This window comes from Theropithecus gelada, chromosome 10 (genome assembly GCF_003255815.1).
Source record: "Theropithecus gelada isolate Dixy chromosome 10, Tgel_1.0, whole genome shotgun sequence".
Lineage (NCBI taxonomy): Eukaryota > Metazoa > Chordata > Mammalia > Primates > Cercopithecidae > Theropithecus > Theropithecus gelada.
The window spans coordinates 40,731,599-40,747,344 of record NC_037678.1 but is presented as its reverse complement, the minus strand read 5'-3'; the positions used below and the strand labels follow the sequence as shown (position 1 = coordinate 40,747,344).

Below are 15,746 nucleotides of genomic sequence, written 5' to 3'. Positions count from 1 at the left end.
GACACACAAAGCCTCTAAATGTGGCAAATGTGGCAAGTGCCTTCAAGGAGCTCAACTTACTGAATGAAGGATTGGCCTTTATTCTGAGACTAAGTCTTTGCTGTGATTTTAGTGGTAAAATATTATTTTCCTTTCATGAAACATTTGAGCTAGATGTATACTTTAAAGTCTTCCCTTGGTAGAACTAGAAGTTGGCAACCCTATATTGGTTCCCCTGTGTTTTTAAAAACCAACGTTGTCCCTGAAATCCAATAAAAGAGCGTACAGCAGGGGTCGCCAAACCCAGCTCAGCACCTGCTTCTGTGAATGGTGTGATGGGAACACAGCCGTGCCCATGGCTGGACGCGTCCTCTCAGGCTGTTTCTGTGCAGCATTGAGGAGTTGGGACAGAGAATGTGTGACTGCAAAGCCTGACATACGTACTGCCTGGCCCTTTACAGAAAGTGTCTGCTGGACCCTGGAGGAGAGTGTGGCTGCTTTCAGTCTGGCTCTAGCAGAGCTCACTGGACCCAGCCACGTTCCTCCTCGTGAGACGCAGTTTCCCCATCTGTCAGAAAAGGAGGTGGCCACAGTCAGGGTTCCAAACGTCTGTTTCCAGCCACCGTCTGACTTCCCATTCCACACATCCCACCTGGCCCCTCCTCAATGCCAAGCCCTCTCTCCTCCACGTCCTGGTCCCCAAGCCTCCAAGGGGTCTTGGTGCTCCTCCATACATGAGATCACACAGCAGCGGGCCCCTCCTGCCGAGGGATTGGCGGGGGAGGACCTCCTGCCTGGCCTTCCGGAACTGGAGAGTCCTTCAGGACAGATCAGCTGGAAACACCATCCCGTATTCCGTCCCGAGTCGGGAGAGCTTGGCCCCAGTGGGCAGGGGGTTCACGTGATATCGTGAGGTTATCTGAGCCCCGTGGAGGCGGAGGAGAGGGGCATTTGTGGTGGGAGGTTCTCAGCCATTCTGATAAAGTGATTTCTCAGTGACGTGATGGACCAGGGCAGGCGCTCAAAGGGAGCACGCGGGTCTCTGCCTCACAGCGGATCAGTAATCCTGAGGTGCTGATGAGTCCTGGGCTGACTCGCTATCCCTCCACCTCCCCCAGCCAGTAGGGCTGAGTGGAGAAGAGCTCCACGCCCAGATCCTGGACCCCAGCCCTGCTCCACCACTGTCCGATGTGTGATTGGCCCGAGTTCCTGCACATTGGCAACAGACCGCCTGTGAGATTTCTCTGAGACGTGACAAACCCATGCCCAAGAGGCCCTCGGGCCAGCTGGGCGCAGGGTGGGGGCCCAGGAATGGCGGTGAGGGGCTGGGGCAGGGTGAGGAAGAGACCAAGGCAGTCAGAAGGGCTCCACATCCCCATCCAGCCCGAGAGACCATCATTCTCATAAACCAGGCCGGCCGTGCTGCTTTCAGTGAGTACAACAGACGGCGCCTGGTCCCTTCTTCCCTCACTGGTCAGGGCTTTGCTTCTCTCCCTCCACCTTCTCCATGTCCCTGCCATCATCCTGCCACCCCCACCATCACAGCTGCAGGGCCCCTGTCTGTGCCAGGCACATGGATCCTCACAGGTTTCACAGACGAAAATGCTGGGGGCCGCGGGTGGAGGGGAACAGTGAGTGCTTCGGGAAGCTGGAGTGGCTTCTTCCTTTGACTTTCTGAACCAGATGAGCCAAATGCAGTCACCACCAACCCCATGACTTTCCCAGCGCTGCCCTGTCGTAGAGATGGGTGGTTTCAAATAGTGCCTGATGCGCCAACGTTGGCCTCACCTGCTCGGGGATGACTGGCTTGACGAAGGCTGAACATCAGTAACGCTGCCCTGGTCAGACCCACCGTCCACTTTGCAAATGAAATTCTGCAGGCGTTTGTTCGGATGTTTTCATAAGCAGCTTTAAAACCCTCACAAGGCAAAGTTATTTTTGTTTATACAAGTCATATTCCTTAGATGTACCAGTATATTTATCCTTTATATAAACATTATGTATATGTGGGAGCTATGTGCGTGTGTGTGTGTGTGTGTGTGTGTGTGTGTGTGTGTACCTATGAGAGAGAGAGACAGAGACAGAGACAGAGCTCCTCATATCTTTCTGCATTTCCGAGGTGCCCTCTAGAACCATTTTCCTTCCACCTGAAAACAACCTTAGTATTTCCTCTAGTGTGGGTCTCCAGGTGGTAATTTTTTTGTTTTATCATTTATCACATTTAGTGTCTATTTTTCACTTTTATTTTTGAAAGTTTTTTTCACTGAGTAATGAACTCCAGGTTCCTCGTGAGTTCCTCGTGTTCCATTGTTTTCCAGCTTCCATCGGTCCTATTGAGAAGTCAGCTTGAAGTCTTCTCATTGCCACGTTGAAAGTTTTGTGCTCTTTTAAAAAGGAGGCTGTGTGTGATGTTATCCCTCTCCATGAATGATTTATTTCTGCTGCTAGTAGGGGACACTGACAACCACAGAGAACCTCAGCCTGAGCAGTTAGCTCTGTGCGTGTGTTAGGACTGTTTCTTCCCAGTTCACCCTCGCTCCTAGGGTGCTGCACTTCCAGGTTTCCCTCTTAGGAAAATGCAGAGGAAAGCCAGCACAGAGGCACGGGGCTGTCTCTTTAGAGGGGAGCATGGTTGGAACCAGGCTTGTTGTGCTCTAAAGTAGTGGGGACATCGTGATGGGGGCAAGGATCATCAGGGTGAGGTCCCCAGTTCCAGAGGCTGACGGTCACCAGGCCGTGGCCCCTCCCACCCGTTTGCTCACCACATAAATGCATCTATTTTATTGACCTATAATTCACATGCCGTACTCTCTAACGTGCTCCTGCCTCTGCTGGCGTTTCTGTGTTTTCATGAAACGTGTCTGCTTGGAGAATTTTGCATTCAGTAGAAGCTGAAAGCTGAAGCAAACTCCTAGTCCAACACACCCAAGGTTCCCCTGCATCCCAGCTGGGCTTGTCCTGCCTGGGTGGAAGGCCAGAGTGCGGGTCTTCTCTGCAGGGCTGCAGAGGGAGGGCGAGGTGGGGGAGGGGTGGAGGGGGGATACTCCCTGCCTGCTCTGGGGTCCTGGAAATAAGTAGTAGCTTCGGGCTCCTCGCAGACCCTGCCTCCTGAGCGTGAGGCTGCCCTGCACGCTAGGCTTCTGGCACAGTCTGGCAAATGTCCGGCAGGGCATCTGCGTGCCAGGTCACAGGGACAGCACGGACCCAGCCCCACCCTTGTGGCTGTAATCCCACAGAGGACACAGACATTAAGCAGACACACAGCTGTTTCAATGCAGGTGAGATGAGGATGCACAGGGCCCCATGACTCAGTCCAGAGGGCCAGGAAGGGGTTTTGGGGATGAGGAGGAGTCGGCCAGGTGGAGGAGAGGGAAGAATGTTCCAGATGCAGAATAGATTGTGCAAGATCCCAGGGCTGGTGTGGTGAGAGTCCTTCATCTCATGCACACAGGAATGAGCACCTCGGGTCTCTCTAAGGGCCCCCCGCATGACCAGCAGCCCCGTCAGCCAGGGGAGGCACTGTGCGGGCAGAGGCTGCGCCATCCCCAGGGCCCAGCAAGGCGCCAGCAGCCCTCAGCCCTCCTCTGTGCATGAACACTGCAGGGCCAGGCACTTGAGCTTTCAGGGTTCTGGGGCATCTCAGGCAGCCACTAGGATGAGCTGAGCACACGTGTGCAGAGCCGGGGCAGGAACACCGGAAGGTAGCGGGCAGAGTCCAGCACCAGGACTTCCAGGTGGGAGAGCCCGCCGTGCCAGCATCAGGAGACAGCAGTTAGGAGCTCGCAGAGAGGGGCCTCCACCGGGCACAGTGCTAGCTCAGAGTTGGTGCTCATTAGGCAGTGACTAAAGCCCCCACCCACCACTGCTCCCAGCAGAACTTGGTCCGCAGACCTGGGGATGCCCTGAGGCCACAGGGTGGGGTGTGCTGATGCAGTCCCTCCCCAGGGCAGGAAAGGCTGCTCAGCCAAGGGGAAGCCAAATGCCATTCTCAGGAAGTGGGGAACGTACCAGTGTGCACCGTAGACCTCAACCCCAATGTGTCCATGGGGAAACTGAGGCACCAAGCTGAGAGAGCACGTGGGCAGCTCACTGAGCCCCTCTGAAATGCCAGCGGCCCCCAGTCCCACGGCACCCCCAGATGTGCTCCATCTGACTGAGTCCCATAGGCACAGCCTCCCTGCTAAGCGGTCCCTTCTAGGTTTGTTTTCCACTGTGTCCTCTGCGGTGTTTATCATACAGCTTCTGTGTATCCAGACCTATACCAGGCCCTGCTTCAGTGCCTCTGAGTCCCTCCCTTTAAGCCCAGCCAGGCTGGGTTCTATGTGGGAGTGGAGGCAACTTGGAGGCACTGTCGGGACCTCAGGCCACCCGGCTCCAGGCCTGGTCTGCTGCCCCATGCTCTGGAAGCTTAGAGAAGTTCTTCCTCCTCTGAGACCTGGTCTTTCCCCAGCTGAAAAAGGAAGAGGTCAGAGCAGATGACCTCAAAGGAACCTCAAGCTCTAGAAGAAATCCTTCCGTGATTCTATAAAGTGGGGGCAGAGTCAGCAGGTGCACTGACACCACCACTGAGTACACCAAGAGGAAGAGGGTTCCACTATGCCAGACTCACGGAGAGCTCTGCGGTCGAGGGGGCTCTGCCCAGGTGTGTGCGGGGGCAGCAGCCTGTGGGGCAGGCTGTCCCCATCTGAGCTGCTGTCTCTGTTCCAGGAACCTACGTGATGACGGTCACGGCCAACGATGCTGACGACAGCACCACGGCCAACGGGATGGTGCGGTACCGGATCGTGACCCAGACCCCGCAGAGCCCATCCCAGAATATGTTCACCATCAACAGCGAGACTGGAGACATCGTCACAGTGGCGGCTGGCCTGGACCGAGAGGTGAGGCAGGGCGGGGTCTGTGTACAGGCGGGTGAGCTCCTGGTCCCCGCAGGATGCCCACAGGACCCTCCGGGAGCCTCTCTCGTGGCACAGTCGGGGAATGATCAGAAACCTCCCCAGTGTCACTCTCTTGCCATGGGACAGATTCAGCAAAGGAGGCTCTGGAGCACTCACCTCCGGCTGCTATGGGCGAGGCCTTGTGAGATTTTTCCAGAACAGGCCCTGCTGGTGTGTGTGGCTATGGGTGGAGGCCTCAGAAAAGCAGGGACCCCCCGCTGGGGTCTCGGGGTCTAGCCATAGCGGCACTCGGTATCTGGGGTGCTCTGACGGCCCCTCTCAGGACCTGAACACACATGCCTGCCTTGAAACCCACCCCTTCTGGACCTGGCGCCTTCGAGGAGGCCCACCCCACCTAGGCTGCGGCGGCCTGGCTGTGACGAAGGGGGCATGGAAAAGCAGGGCTTTTCACACAGCCGGAAACCATCACAGCCAAATATATGGGCTGCTGGTTGGTGCCGGGTTCCATGCACCCCCACCTCCTGCACTGTCCTGCGGCCCCACGAGCCTTTTGTGACAGAGGCCTCCCTCCCGCTCTTCGTCTCCAGTGCACGCCCCACTCAGAGACAGACCCCAGAGGGACGCCCTGGGCGGTGGGTGAGGTCGGGGCCTGCTTCTGCTCTGAAGCCTGCCAAGTGCAGGTGCATCTCCAGCACTGGGCCGTGTGTCCCTGGAAGATTCACCACCAGCTCCTGGGGCTGAAAGCACCCCCCCAGCAGCCCCTTGAGTCCCCAGGCGCCCAGGACAGGGCGTCGCCGGCCTTCCCCATCTCCAGGTCTCGCTGTCTGGTCTCCTGTTTGCACTGTGCCCACAGAGTCAGCGTCATTCCAGACGTAATTTACCCTCTAAGGTGTTTGGCTCCCAGGAGCCAGTAGAACCATCTCGCTGGGCTCAGAGCCAGCAGGTCCTGCCCACGGGAGGCCCGTTTCCAGAGGCCACAGTGCCACTTTCTGGTAGCTCCTCAGTCTTGCTGGCCTCGACTCTCCCGCTCCGAGTCAGCGGCTTCTGAGTGCGTCACGGCCCTCGAGCTCTGGGTGCGCGGGGACCCACTGCAAGCTGGGGCTGCCAGCTGGTCACCGGGGCTTGCTGGTGTCGCTTTTAGGGCTGGGGCTGGCAAGGAAGTGGCAGGTTCTTCTTCCTGGTTTGGGGCTGTGGGCCTCCAGTTTCTACCTCAGCTCCAAAAACCAGGACTCACCTGTGGTGCTGTCTTCATCCCCGCCTTTCAGATCAACCAAAGCCAAGCTGCAGCCTGGAAAATGCCACCTGTCCCCGTCCCTGGGAAGAGCACAAAGGGGTTTTCCTGGAAATTCCTAAATCGTAAGGGGTGGTGCTCAGGATAGCACACGGGGGCAGAGAGGCCACTCGGGAGGTAACTCTCAGCAGCGTGTGGCTTGCGGGGGAGGCGAGGCGGCCCCGGGGTCGGCAGGGGCTCAGGACTCAGACCTGCGTAGCAGGGGACATTGTCAGCCTCAGCCGTGGCGCCTTTCATCTGAGAGACGGGAGGGTGATGATGGCCTCGGACTCCAGGGATCGAGATGGAGTCGCATGGCAGGCAGCGTGAGGGCTGGCACGGATGGCACAGGCGGGGACTTCTGATGCAGGATTTACATAAACGTTCTTAGAGTGATGTTGGCCAGAATGCCCGGGGCTCCGAGTGAGCTGCGGTCAGCCCCAGCACCTTCACCCCAGGACTGCAGGATCTGCTGAGGCCCTGCCGCCCTCCAGTGGCCAGGAACGAGCGCCCGCTGCGCTCGGACAAGGCTCTGCAGAGGAGCTGCGCCTGGCCCTGGTCCTGTCACTCAGCTAGGGAGATGATCCGTGGGCCCATGACAGAGTCAGGAGTGCTGTTAGTGAGGCCCACACAGATGTGGAAGAACCAGATACCGTCCCCTATCTCCTCTGTAGCCTGGGGTCCCCGCCTGCCCTGGGGAGAGAGGGCACCCCCCGTCTGCCCCTCCCACACACACACCTGTGCGCGGCTGGTTTCCACAGGCAGGCGCCTCTCCAGCGTGTTTGCACAGCTTTTGGCAGAGCAGGTGGTCTGACCGGAGCAGGTGCGTGCAAGCCTCTGCCCACACACTCCTGCACACGTGATGCTCCAGAGGTACAGATGGGATGGCACGGCTGCCGGCTGTGTCCAAGGAGAGGACAGGACAGCCGAGCAAGGGTCAGGCCCGTGGGCGCCAGCACCTCTGGGATGGCCCCTTGCAGGGGCAGGGGCAGGGGTTACCTAGAGCCCACAGGCTGCCCCATCTGCGAGCCGGCAGCTGCTGGTCTGTGACGGGGAAAGCATGGGGCAGAAAGGGCAGTGGCGACGCTCAGGGAGATCTGATGGGGCCTCGCCCTCCAGTCCCAGTGCAGGAGCGTGGCTGGCTGCATGCTGGCCCCAGGAAACTGTTCTCTCCCTACTCTGTATTGGCCGCGAAGGAGCAACGGCCAATTGGAGAGGCAGCTGGTTCTATTGAGCAACTGGAGAACCGGGAAGGGGGAGGTGTTCACAGGGTTGGGTGCCTGCAGGGGAGGCATGCAGGGGTGCGGAGGGTTCCAGACGCGCAGACGCTGTCCATGAACACGCCTCTTCACACATCTAGCGTACAGCGTGGCAGCGTCTTCCCTTAGGGCAGGGGTTTTCTTACTATAATGATAAGCTGGGGATCTAAAGGGGACCATGGGCTGCCTGCTCTGGCCTGCACTGGTTCCGTGTCGGTCCGTACTCCCTCTGGTTTCCGACGGGGTCGAGGGGCTCCCGGTGGCTTTGGGACCATCTGGTCTCCTTCAGCACAGATGTCTATAGATAAAGGGACTAAAGACAAACAGCTAAAGCTTTCTCACTGCAGGGTAGAGGGCTGAGAGGGCTGGGGGACTTTGTAGTTTATATTGTAGGAAAGAATATCTAGTATTTTCCAGGCTGAAAATACATATAGGCAACATCCGTGGACCCCTCTTCATAGCTGAAAATCTTGCAAGGCCCCGGCAGTCAGTGTGGGTGCAGCTCTGACCCTGGGAGGGATCAAGAGCGCCATGGAGCCCACGACACCCTGGGGTTCCCCAGCTGTCCCACCGGAGGGACACCCCTTGGCCTCCCTGGGCCAGGCATTCCTGTGGGCATGTCAAGGCCCATGATAGGGATGGTGCCCAGCCTCCTGGGCTTAGCTCCCCTTACCCCTACAGATCATAGCAGCTCAGCCAAAGGAGGGCCAGCAGCCCCAGCCACCCAGAGACCTCCCAACCCACTGACCAGGCCCCAGTGAGGCCGACCCAGCAGCTAGACGCCCTGCCCAGGCCGGACACCGAGGCGAGGCGGAGCCAGCCTGCTCCCCAAGGCCCACAGCAGACACCCGCCCCCCACCACCCCCGTCGGCAGCTTCAGCATGACCTGCAAAATGTTCCAAATAAAATGCTCATTTAAAAGCCATTAGAGGTGTGGTTGACAGACGGAGATTTATGAAGATTGAGGGACATGAGGAGACGCTGGTGTTGCGGGTGCTGGCGCTCTCCGCTGTGTGTGCCTGGGGATGTGAACAGCCTAGCTTCTATCCAACGGGAGGCCCCACCTCGTGCATCTCAGGCGCGGTGTGCTGGAGAGGGCGGTCCCATGTCTTCCTCCTCCAGGGCTTGTCAGGAACGTGGGTGGTGTGGTTATTTTCCTTGATGATCCTTCAGCCGCTAACATTCGATTCCGGGAAGATCCATTTCTGTCTCCTGTTTCTGTCTCGTGCGTATGAAACAAGCTGGTTGATGCAGTGAAGCCTGGGACCCCCATGTGGACGGGCATCGCGGGGGGACAGCAGAGCCGTGGTCCAGGGGCTCAGGGGACTGTTGCGGGGCTGGACTTTGGGGCCATGTCCCCTGGAACATCCCTGGGGTGCGCTGTTTGACAACACGTCTTTGGCTGGGAGGACCCCTGGCCTTCCTCGGACCCCCAGGCAGGGGATGGGGTGTAACCCAAAAGAGGCCTGGCCCCAAGCAGACCATGATAGGGTCATCACCAGGAGCCAGCCAGGCACGGGGGCCCCAGAGGGAGGCCTGCGTGGACACAGATGGGCGTGGTCACTCCAGAGAGGACAACAGGCCCTGGCCTGTGTGAGCAGCCGGGAGCTGAGCCGCAGGCCTGGGGCAGCTGGGGCAAGGCTAAGGCCCCATCGTGGCCGTGACGTCCTCATTCCCAGCCACGATCAAAACAAGACCTTCATGGGCAGCATGTGTCCGGCAGCAGGACCCCTCCCACCTTCTGTTCGCCCTGCCCCTTTCAAACCGAGCCCAAGCCTAGGAACATCCAGGTCCCTGAGCTGCTCCCTCCCCAGGTTCGATGCAGCCCCTGGCTGGAAGGCGGCTGTGCATCTTGAATCTGAGACAGACCCAGGCGTGGCCTGCAGCTGGCTGCATTTGGGTACAGAGACGGTGTTGGGTGCCCTCAGGGCTCCTGGTGAGCAGAACCAAAGGTGTTCATGTCATTTCCACGTTATTTTCCTTGTGCAAACGTGTCTCTTTCCCCTTCTAAGGGCACCAGCTCGAGGGCTTCTGTTAGAGAAGCTGCCTCCAGCATGCAGCAGCCATGTCCCCAGGCCACCACCCGGCCCCAAGTCTTCAGCAGCCCCTCCCAGTCGGGACATTGAGGCAGGCTCCCCTTCTCAGACATGGAGAGGTCATCCCCTTGGGCCAGTCTCTGCAGCAGTTTATGGCATGGTCTCGGGGTCGTGGGTGACCTCTGAATTTGTGACCACTTGGCCGGAGGAGATGCAGGGCCCTGGCACTGGCCACCCCCATCTGCCCAGTCAGCCATTCCAGGTCCTGTCTCCCGCCTTGCACACAGCCTCTCCCACTTTTTCGCCTTTGCCTCAGGATAGAAGTCCTGGAAGCTGCCAAAGACTCGGTGGGGTGTGCTGAGGCCGGAGCACCCCGTTCCAGGGCTCTGCTTTCCGCGCAGATCTGTGCTTAGTGTTCAGAGCTGCCCTGCTCATCGTTCGCCCACCTCCTGGGGAAATCTGAATAATGGTTTATGGTTAACCGCTTTTGCAGCAGAGGAAGCACAGTCTCGGATTTTCAACAGCAAACAATAAAGCAACAAAAAGTTTTAGGACAATGGCTCCAGGACCACTGTTGCCAGGCATTAGTAAACCCATGCAGGCAGCCACTCACAGCAGCGTAGACGCCAAGCAAGCACCAGTTCAGCACCCCCGGGGCCCGACCTTCGCCTGGCAGAGCCACTGCCCTCCTGGGCCCAGGCCTGCTGAGCCCGAGAAGCTGATTTCTGTCTGGCTTGGCCTATCAGAGAAGAGCACACATCGGGACCATTTCTCCACTAGCCCAGCTTGCCTTGCCTCAGCCGGACAGCTGCTCAGCCACTTCTGAAAAGGACACATCAGTAGTTCCTTTTTCTCTTCCTCCCCCTGTAAAAAGCTTCATCTCCCCTGCCCTTGTGCAACAAGCAAAGTCTTCGGGGGAAGCACCAGAGGTGCTTCTCAGCACCAGCCTCCATCTGACAGAGTGAGTCATCTTCAGGAAGAAGAAAATCCACAAACATCATTGCCGCCGTGTCTAATTAGGCAGAGCTATGTAAATTGAGTGCTTCTACATGATTAAGATGTCAGGAGAGGCTTCGATAAGACCTGAGCGGTTCAAGTGTCTCTCGTGTACCAGCCGAAGATGCCCCACTTGCTAATCCTATTCATCTGGCGTTGTTTCCTAATTAGAATATTGATGGCCTAATGAGGAGGTGAACCTGCCACCCGAGCCCCGTTCTGAAGGTGAGAGTGGGCTCTGCAGACGCAGGCGTCGTTCCGCTTGCTGTGCAGTGAAACTAGCACCCTGCCAGCATTGTTCTCAGCGTCCCTTCCAGGCTGCTCCCGAGGACGTTGATTTTGTAAATAGAAACTGGATCCGGCCTCCCGGTCCTATCACAAGAGGACTATCACCTGGTCACCTTCATCAGCTCGAAATTTCTTCCCAGACAAGGTGGGCCAAATTAGTGATCTCCTGATCTGAAATGATTCTGGGGAAAGCAAAACCCACACCTCCCCGAATGTCTTCGAGACCCTCCGCCCGCCCGGCGCTGTCATCGATGGATGGAGAGTGAGAGCATGGTTTTGTTCTACCGCTCAGGATATCGTTCTCACCACCATCGACCTTAGTTAATGTATTCACATGATTCAGATTCCTGTAGAAAGTGTTCATCAGTGACCAGAATGTCCCCTTTCCCTTTGAGAGCGGCGTGGCTTTCTGAAAGGCGTTTCTCCCAGGCAGCCAGCCTCTCGTAAGCCCCACCCAGAGGCGTCTGCCTGGGGAGGGCAGTAGCCTGGGGGAGGCGGGGTCAGCGCCTCCCACTGGCTGGGGTTTTGAATCTCTGTCATGGAACCCTGTTTTGAAGGCACCGAATATGGCTATGTCGTCTTGGAGAAAAATATTAGCAATTGAGACACATCTGCTGCTGACCCACCTCAGGCCGGATTTGTGCCCCTGAAATCTTCCTGATCTCCCCTCCGCCCCCTCCCAAAAGAAGAGAAGAGAGGGAAGGACAGCGGTGAGAAGGTGGGCCCAGCCAAGGCGCCGTCATCTTGGGGCTTCGACCTCCCTCCAAAACAGAGGCCTCGGCTCCCGAGTCACATGGTGTCCCCCAAGTGTGGGGCACTGAGCAGCCCCAAGAGGACCCCAGGCCAGCAGGTCACCCCCAGGACGCAGAGGCCGCCACCCCTGGCCTTGAGGGTGAGGGATGGATGCAGAGAGAGGGGCAGGGTTTGGGTCCAGTCCCCACACAGGATGAGGTTCCCAGGCACGCTGGGCAGTGCGTGCTCTGAAGTTGGGCCACATGTGAGCTGGTGCCCACCACTGCTGTCCAAAGGTTTCTGAAGGCCAGAGCTGGCAGGTGTGGCCATCCAGCAAGGTGAGAAGAGGTACCAGTGAGTTACAGCGTGAGGGCCCCCCAGGCCCCAGGAGAGCAGGAATAGCGGTGCTAATGGTGACCTGGTTCCATAGGGGACCCTGGATGGCAGAGGAGAGGGCTAAGCCATAGGACGGCCCAGGTGACCCCAACCACTTCCTGACAAGAGGTCCCTCCCTGGTGAGGAAGCTGAGTGCTCCTTACACCGACCAGCGTGTTGGGGCCCTGTGGCCACAGGGCATGAGTGTCAGCCACGCTGAGCAGATTCACAACAGGACAGGGTCGGGACAGCTCCTCCGTCCACGGACGGCACTGGAAGATGAGCCTGCAGCCCCTGAGTGGATCTCCCACCGCGGGGCCACATGCACATGGGGTGGTCTCCATGCCCCAGGAACCTGCGCCACGAGGAGAGGGGAGGAGATGGCCGTGGAGTCTGAGAGGAGGCTCCGTTCCATCCATGGCAGTTCGTAACCAAAGTGCCAAGGTGTGGGTCCGGGGCAGGGCTTCAGGAGAGGGAAGCGGTGGCTGTGGAAGAAATCAACCATTTCATGGTGCAGCTCCCCAGCGAGCCACTCCCTTGAGCCGGCCGCAGCATGAACCGTGGCCAGAATTATGGCTCCACGTGGCAGCAGCGGCCAAGGCTCCCGCCTCAAAGCCTCCAGTGGTCAATTAGTTGACCACTGTTCATCTGCCTTTGGAACTGGGCCCAGGCGACTGGGGTTGTAGCTGGAGCAGTGGCCAACGTCTCCATCTGAGAAGGGCCAGTGCCAGGCAGAGGGCAGGAAGAGGAGGGGGCAGCACGTGGGGGGCTGCAGGTGGGGAGGAGTGAGAACCCGTCACAGCTGAAAGTCCAGGTCACCTGGGGGCCACTGGCCCAGCCACAGACCTGGCCCAATCAGCATCTGGACTGGGTTTAATCGTGGTCCCCAGAAAAGCTATGTCCACGCCCTGACCCCTGCCAATGTGACCTTGTCTGGAAAAGGGGCCTTTGCAGATGTAAAGATCTGGAGATAAAATCGTCTGCATTGGGGTGGACCCTAAATCCTTATAGAGACAGAGGGAGACACAGGGGAGAAGGCGGCATGGAGACTGAGGCAGAGACCAGACGATAAGGCCACAGGCCAAGGGTCCCTGGAGCCTCCAGGAGGTGGAAGAGGCAGGGTGGGTCCTCCCTCAAGCCCCTGGATGGAGCCGGGCTCTGCCCACGTCTCCACCTCAAACCTCTGGCCTTCTGGACTGCTGTTTTTAAGTCACCTCATTTGACAAGACCCTGACGGGAAGTGGCCAGACTCAGTCCCTTTTGCCGAGAAGCCTGTGTCTGGCTTTGTGATGAGGCTTTATGGGCACACAGCGTGGTTGGCCATTTGCACATGGGCGGTACCACACACCAGGATGGCACCGTGACGTGAAAGCCAGATTGGGAGGAAGGAGCAGGGATTTCATCTGCACCCTCCCTCGGCGGCACGGCGCCTTTGTGGGTCAGATCCAGGGTCTCAAACCCAGAGACAGGTCCCACCACAGAGGTGCAGTTCGTATTAATCTTGTTTTAACTCGGCCGGTGTTGAAGCAGGAGATTTCTATTCAAATCCCGACTTTTGGATTCCCTTAAGATTCAGATCCTCTGGTCGCAGGGCCTGCTTTCCTGCAAGGCTCCAGGAGGCCTGGGCTAAGGGAGTGACCACCCAGGGCTCTAAAGCCCCTGGCCCGGAGGGTGCAGCCCCTCCTTCCCGGGGCTCCAACGCCAGGCCCAGGGTACTCCCTGAGTCACTGTGTGAGGCTGTTTTCCCTGCCTTAGAGAAATACTTCCTCTAGGTCTATCATAAGTGAGAAAATGAGAGACAAAAAGGCCCGTGCATCTCAGGAGAATGGGAGCGGGAGCGTGTCTGCAGAAGGGCAGCGTATTCCCAAGTGTCTCCCAGCACCCCAGGTGGCGTGGGCCCCCCCAGCCCCCCGTCTCTTCCTGTGTGTCCGAGAAGTCTCCCGGCCGGCCCTGCACGTGCCTTTCCTTCTCTTTTGTGTCCGCTGTCTCCCCTACACCTGGTGGAAGCCACTCAGACCACAAGGCACCCGCTCCGCTGTCTCCAGCCTCTGCACATCCCCTGCTCTGTCCACGCCCAGGAGCCTGGCAATCCTGTTCAGACACCAGTGTGAACTCTTGTCTTCTCAAACCCCACCATGGTTTCCTGTCTCACCCAGTGTCAGAACCAAACCCGGCCCCATTCCTCCGGCACCCCGAGCCCACCAGCCTTCTCACTGGCTGTTCCCTCTGCCTGCACATTCCTCCCAAGCTCCCCACGGCTCGATAGCCACATATCTGCTTGGCAGACAGCCCTGCCCACCACCTGGTTTAATCCAGCGCACTGAGCACCCTGTCCCTCTCTCCTGCTGTGTTTTCTACACGGCCTCTGTCCCCAGCTGATGTGATACTCTTTGCTATTTGCCGTCGGTCTCCTCCCCTAGAGCCATGTTTCCAACCTAGGGCAACGTCCCTCTTGGGACACTGGGCAAGTGATGGCATCTGTGGTTGTCACCGCTGGGTGGGGGCACCGCTGGCATTGCATGGGTGGAAGCCAGAAATGCTCAGCCCCCCCTCAGTGCCCAGGATGCCCCACCGCAGAGAACGACCCAGTCCCAGGGCTGACAGTGCCCAGTTTGGGAAAAGCTTCCCCAGAGCATCAGCCACAGGAGGGCAAGGACTCCGAGAGCCACTGGAATCCGTGGCTCAGAAACCCCGGGCCCCTGGAGAGCTCAGGCACGTGGCCCTGCACACATGTGGCCCTCCACGGTCGGGTGTGACTGCCTGGCCCCTGGAGAGGGAGGTGTTCTCCTCTGAGACCCAGGGGTCGGGGGTCAGAAGAGCCCCAGGGAGGAGCCCCCAGTGCCTGCTGGGCTGATGGGACCTCCCCTGCCTGCCACCATCTTGTTCTTCCCAGACATCTAGACGCTTGGAATCACCAGCAGTCATTCCTGGCAGCTCCTCTTCCCTCTGTGCCCAGCAGAGAATGTGAGAGACAGAGAGAAAGAGACGGAGAGAGAGAGAGATGGGGGAAGCAAGAGGGTCCCAGCATCCCCCACCCCGTCCACCCCCATGCGGTGGGTTTTGTGGATTTACGAAGCAGAGATCTTCTTTGTGGCCTCCTGCCCCCAGCACCAGGCCAAGGGAGGACTCGCCGCCTGGAACTGGGAAAGGTCGGCGTTTTCTCTGGGTTTGATCCAGCTCTACGAAGCAGAAAGCAAACCTGGCTATAGAGTGAGAGGCGAGGGTCCGCTGGAGTTGGGCTTGGGGGCACAGTGCAGAGGCTCTGGGCCACCAGTGAGTACAGCCAGGGCTGGGGACACCGGAGGCCCCAAGGGATCCTAAAACCCACAAGAGCTGAGGCAGCTGCACATCGCTGTCCTGGGTGTGCAAAGGGCAGCTGAGCGGAAGGTTGGGCAAGACACGCTTCCTTCAATGCAGCAGCCTGGGCAGCTAAGGGGCCGGGTCCCCGGGTTTCAGCCCCTCCTCCTGGAGGAGGCACAGTCCGCAGAGCCAGGGGGTAGTGAGCCCCGGCAGCCCTGAATCTTCTTTCCGCTTCTGTGCTTCTGTGGATTTGCCTATTCTGGACGTTTCCTGTAAGTGGACTCGTTCCACGCATGGCGTTTCGTGTCTGGCGTCTCTCACCAAGCGTCACCGTGGTAGCTCGTGTCTGTGTTTCATGCCTCTTTATGGCTGAATAATATTCCGCTGCATGGGGCAACCACGTTCTCTTTGTCCGTTCATCGCTCAGTGGACACTTGTCTGGCCCTTTTGGCTGCTGTGAATGGTGCTGCTTTGAACGAGGGCGTGCAAGTGTTTGTCAGAACCCCTGGTTTAAGCTCTTTTGGATACATACCCAGGAGTGAAGCTGCCAGGCCCTGTATTGACTCTTGACTTGTGAGGACCTGCCAGCCTGTTTTCCGTGGTGCCTACACTC

At 58.4% G+C, this 15,746-nt stretch overlaps 1 protein-coding gene across 3 annotated transcripts in view; it reads left to right on the top strand.

Annotated features, from left to right (window-relative positions):
* CDH4 (cadherin 4) overlaps positions 1-15,746 on the top strand; it is a 676,597-nt gene that overhangs the window by 611,204 nt on the left and 49,647 nt on the right. For all 3 annotated transcript variants that reach the window (XM_025399162.1, XM_025399163.1, XM_025399164.1), the window contains one exon: positions 4,687-4,859. In XM_025399162.1, coding sequence (XP_025254947.1) covers positions 4,687-4,859 — 173 coding nt within the window. The remainder of the gene's footprint in view (positions 1-4,686; positions 4,860-15,746) is intronic.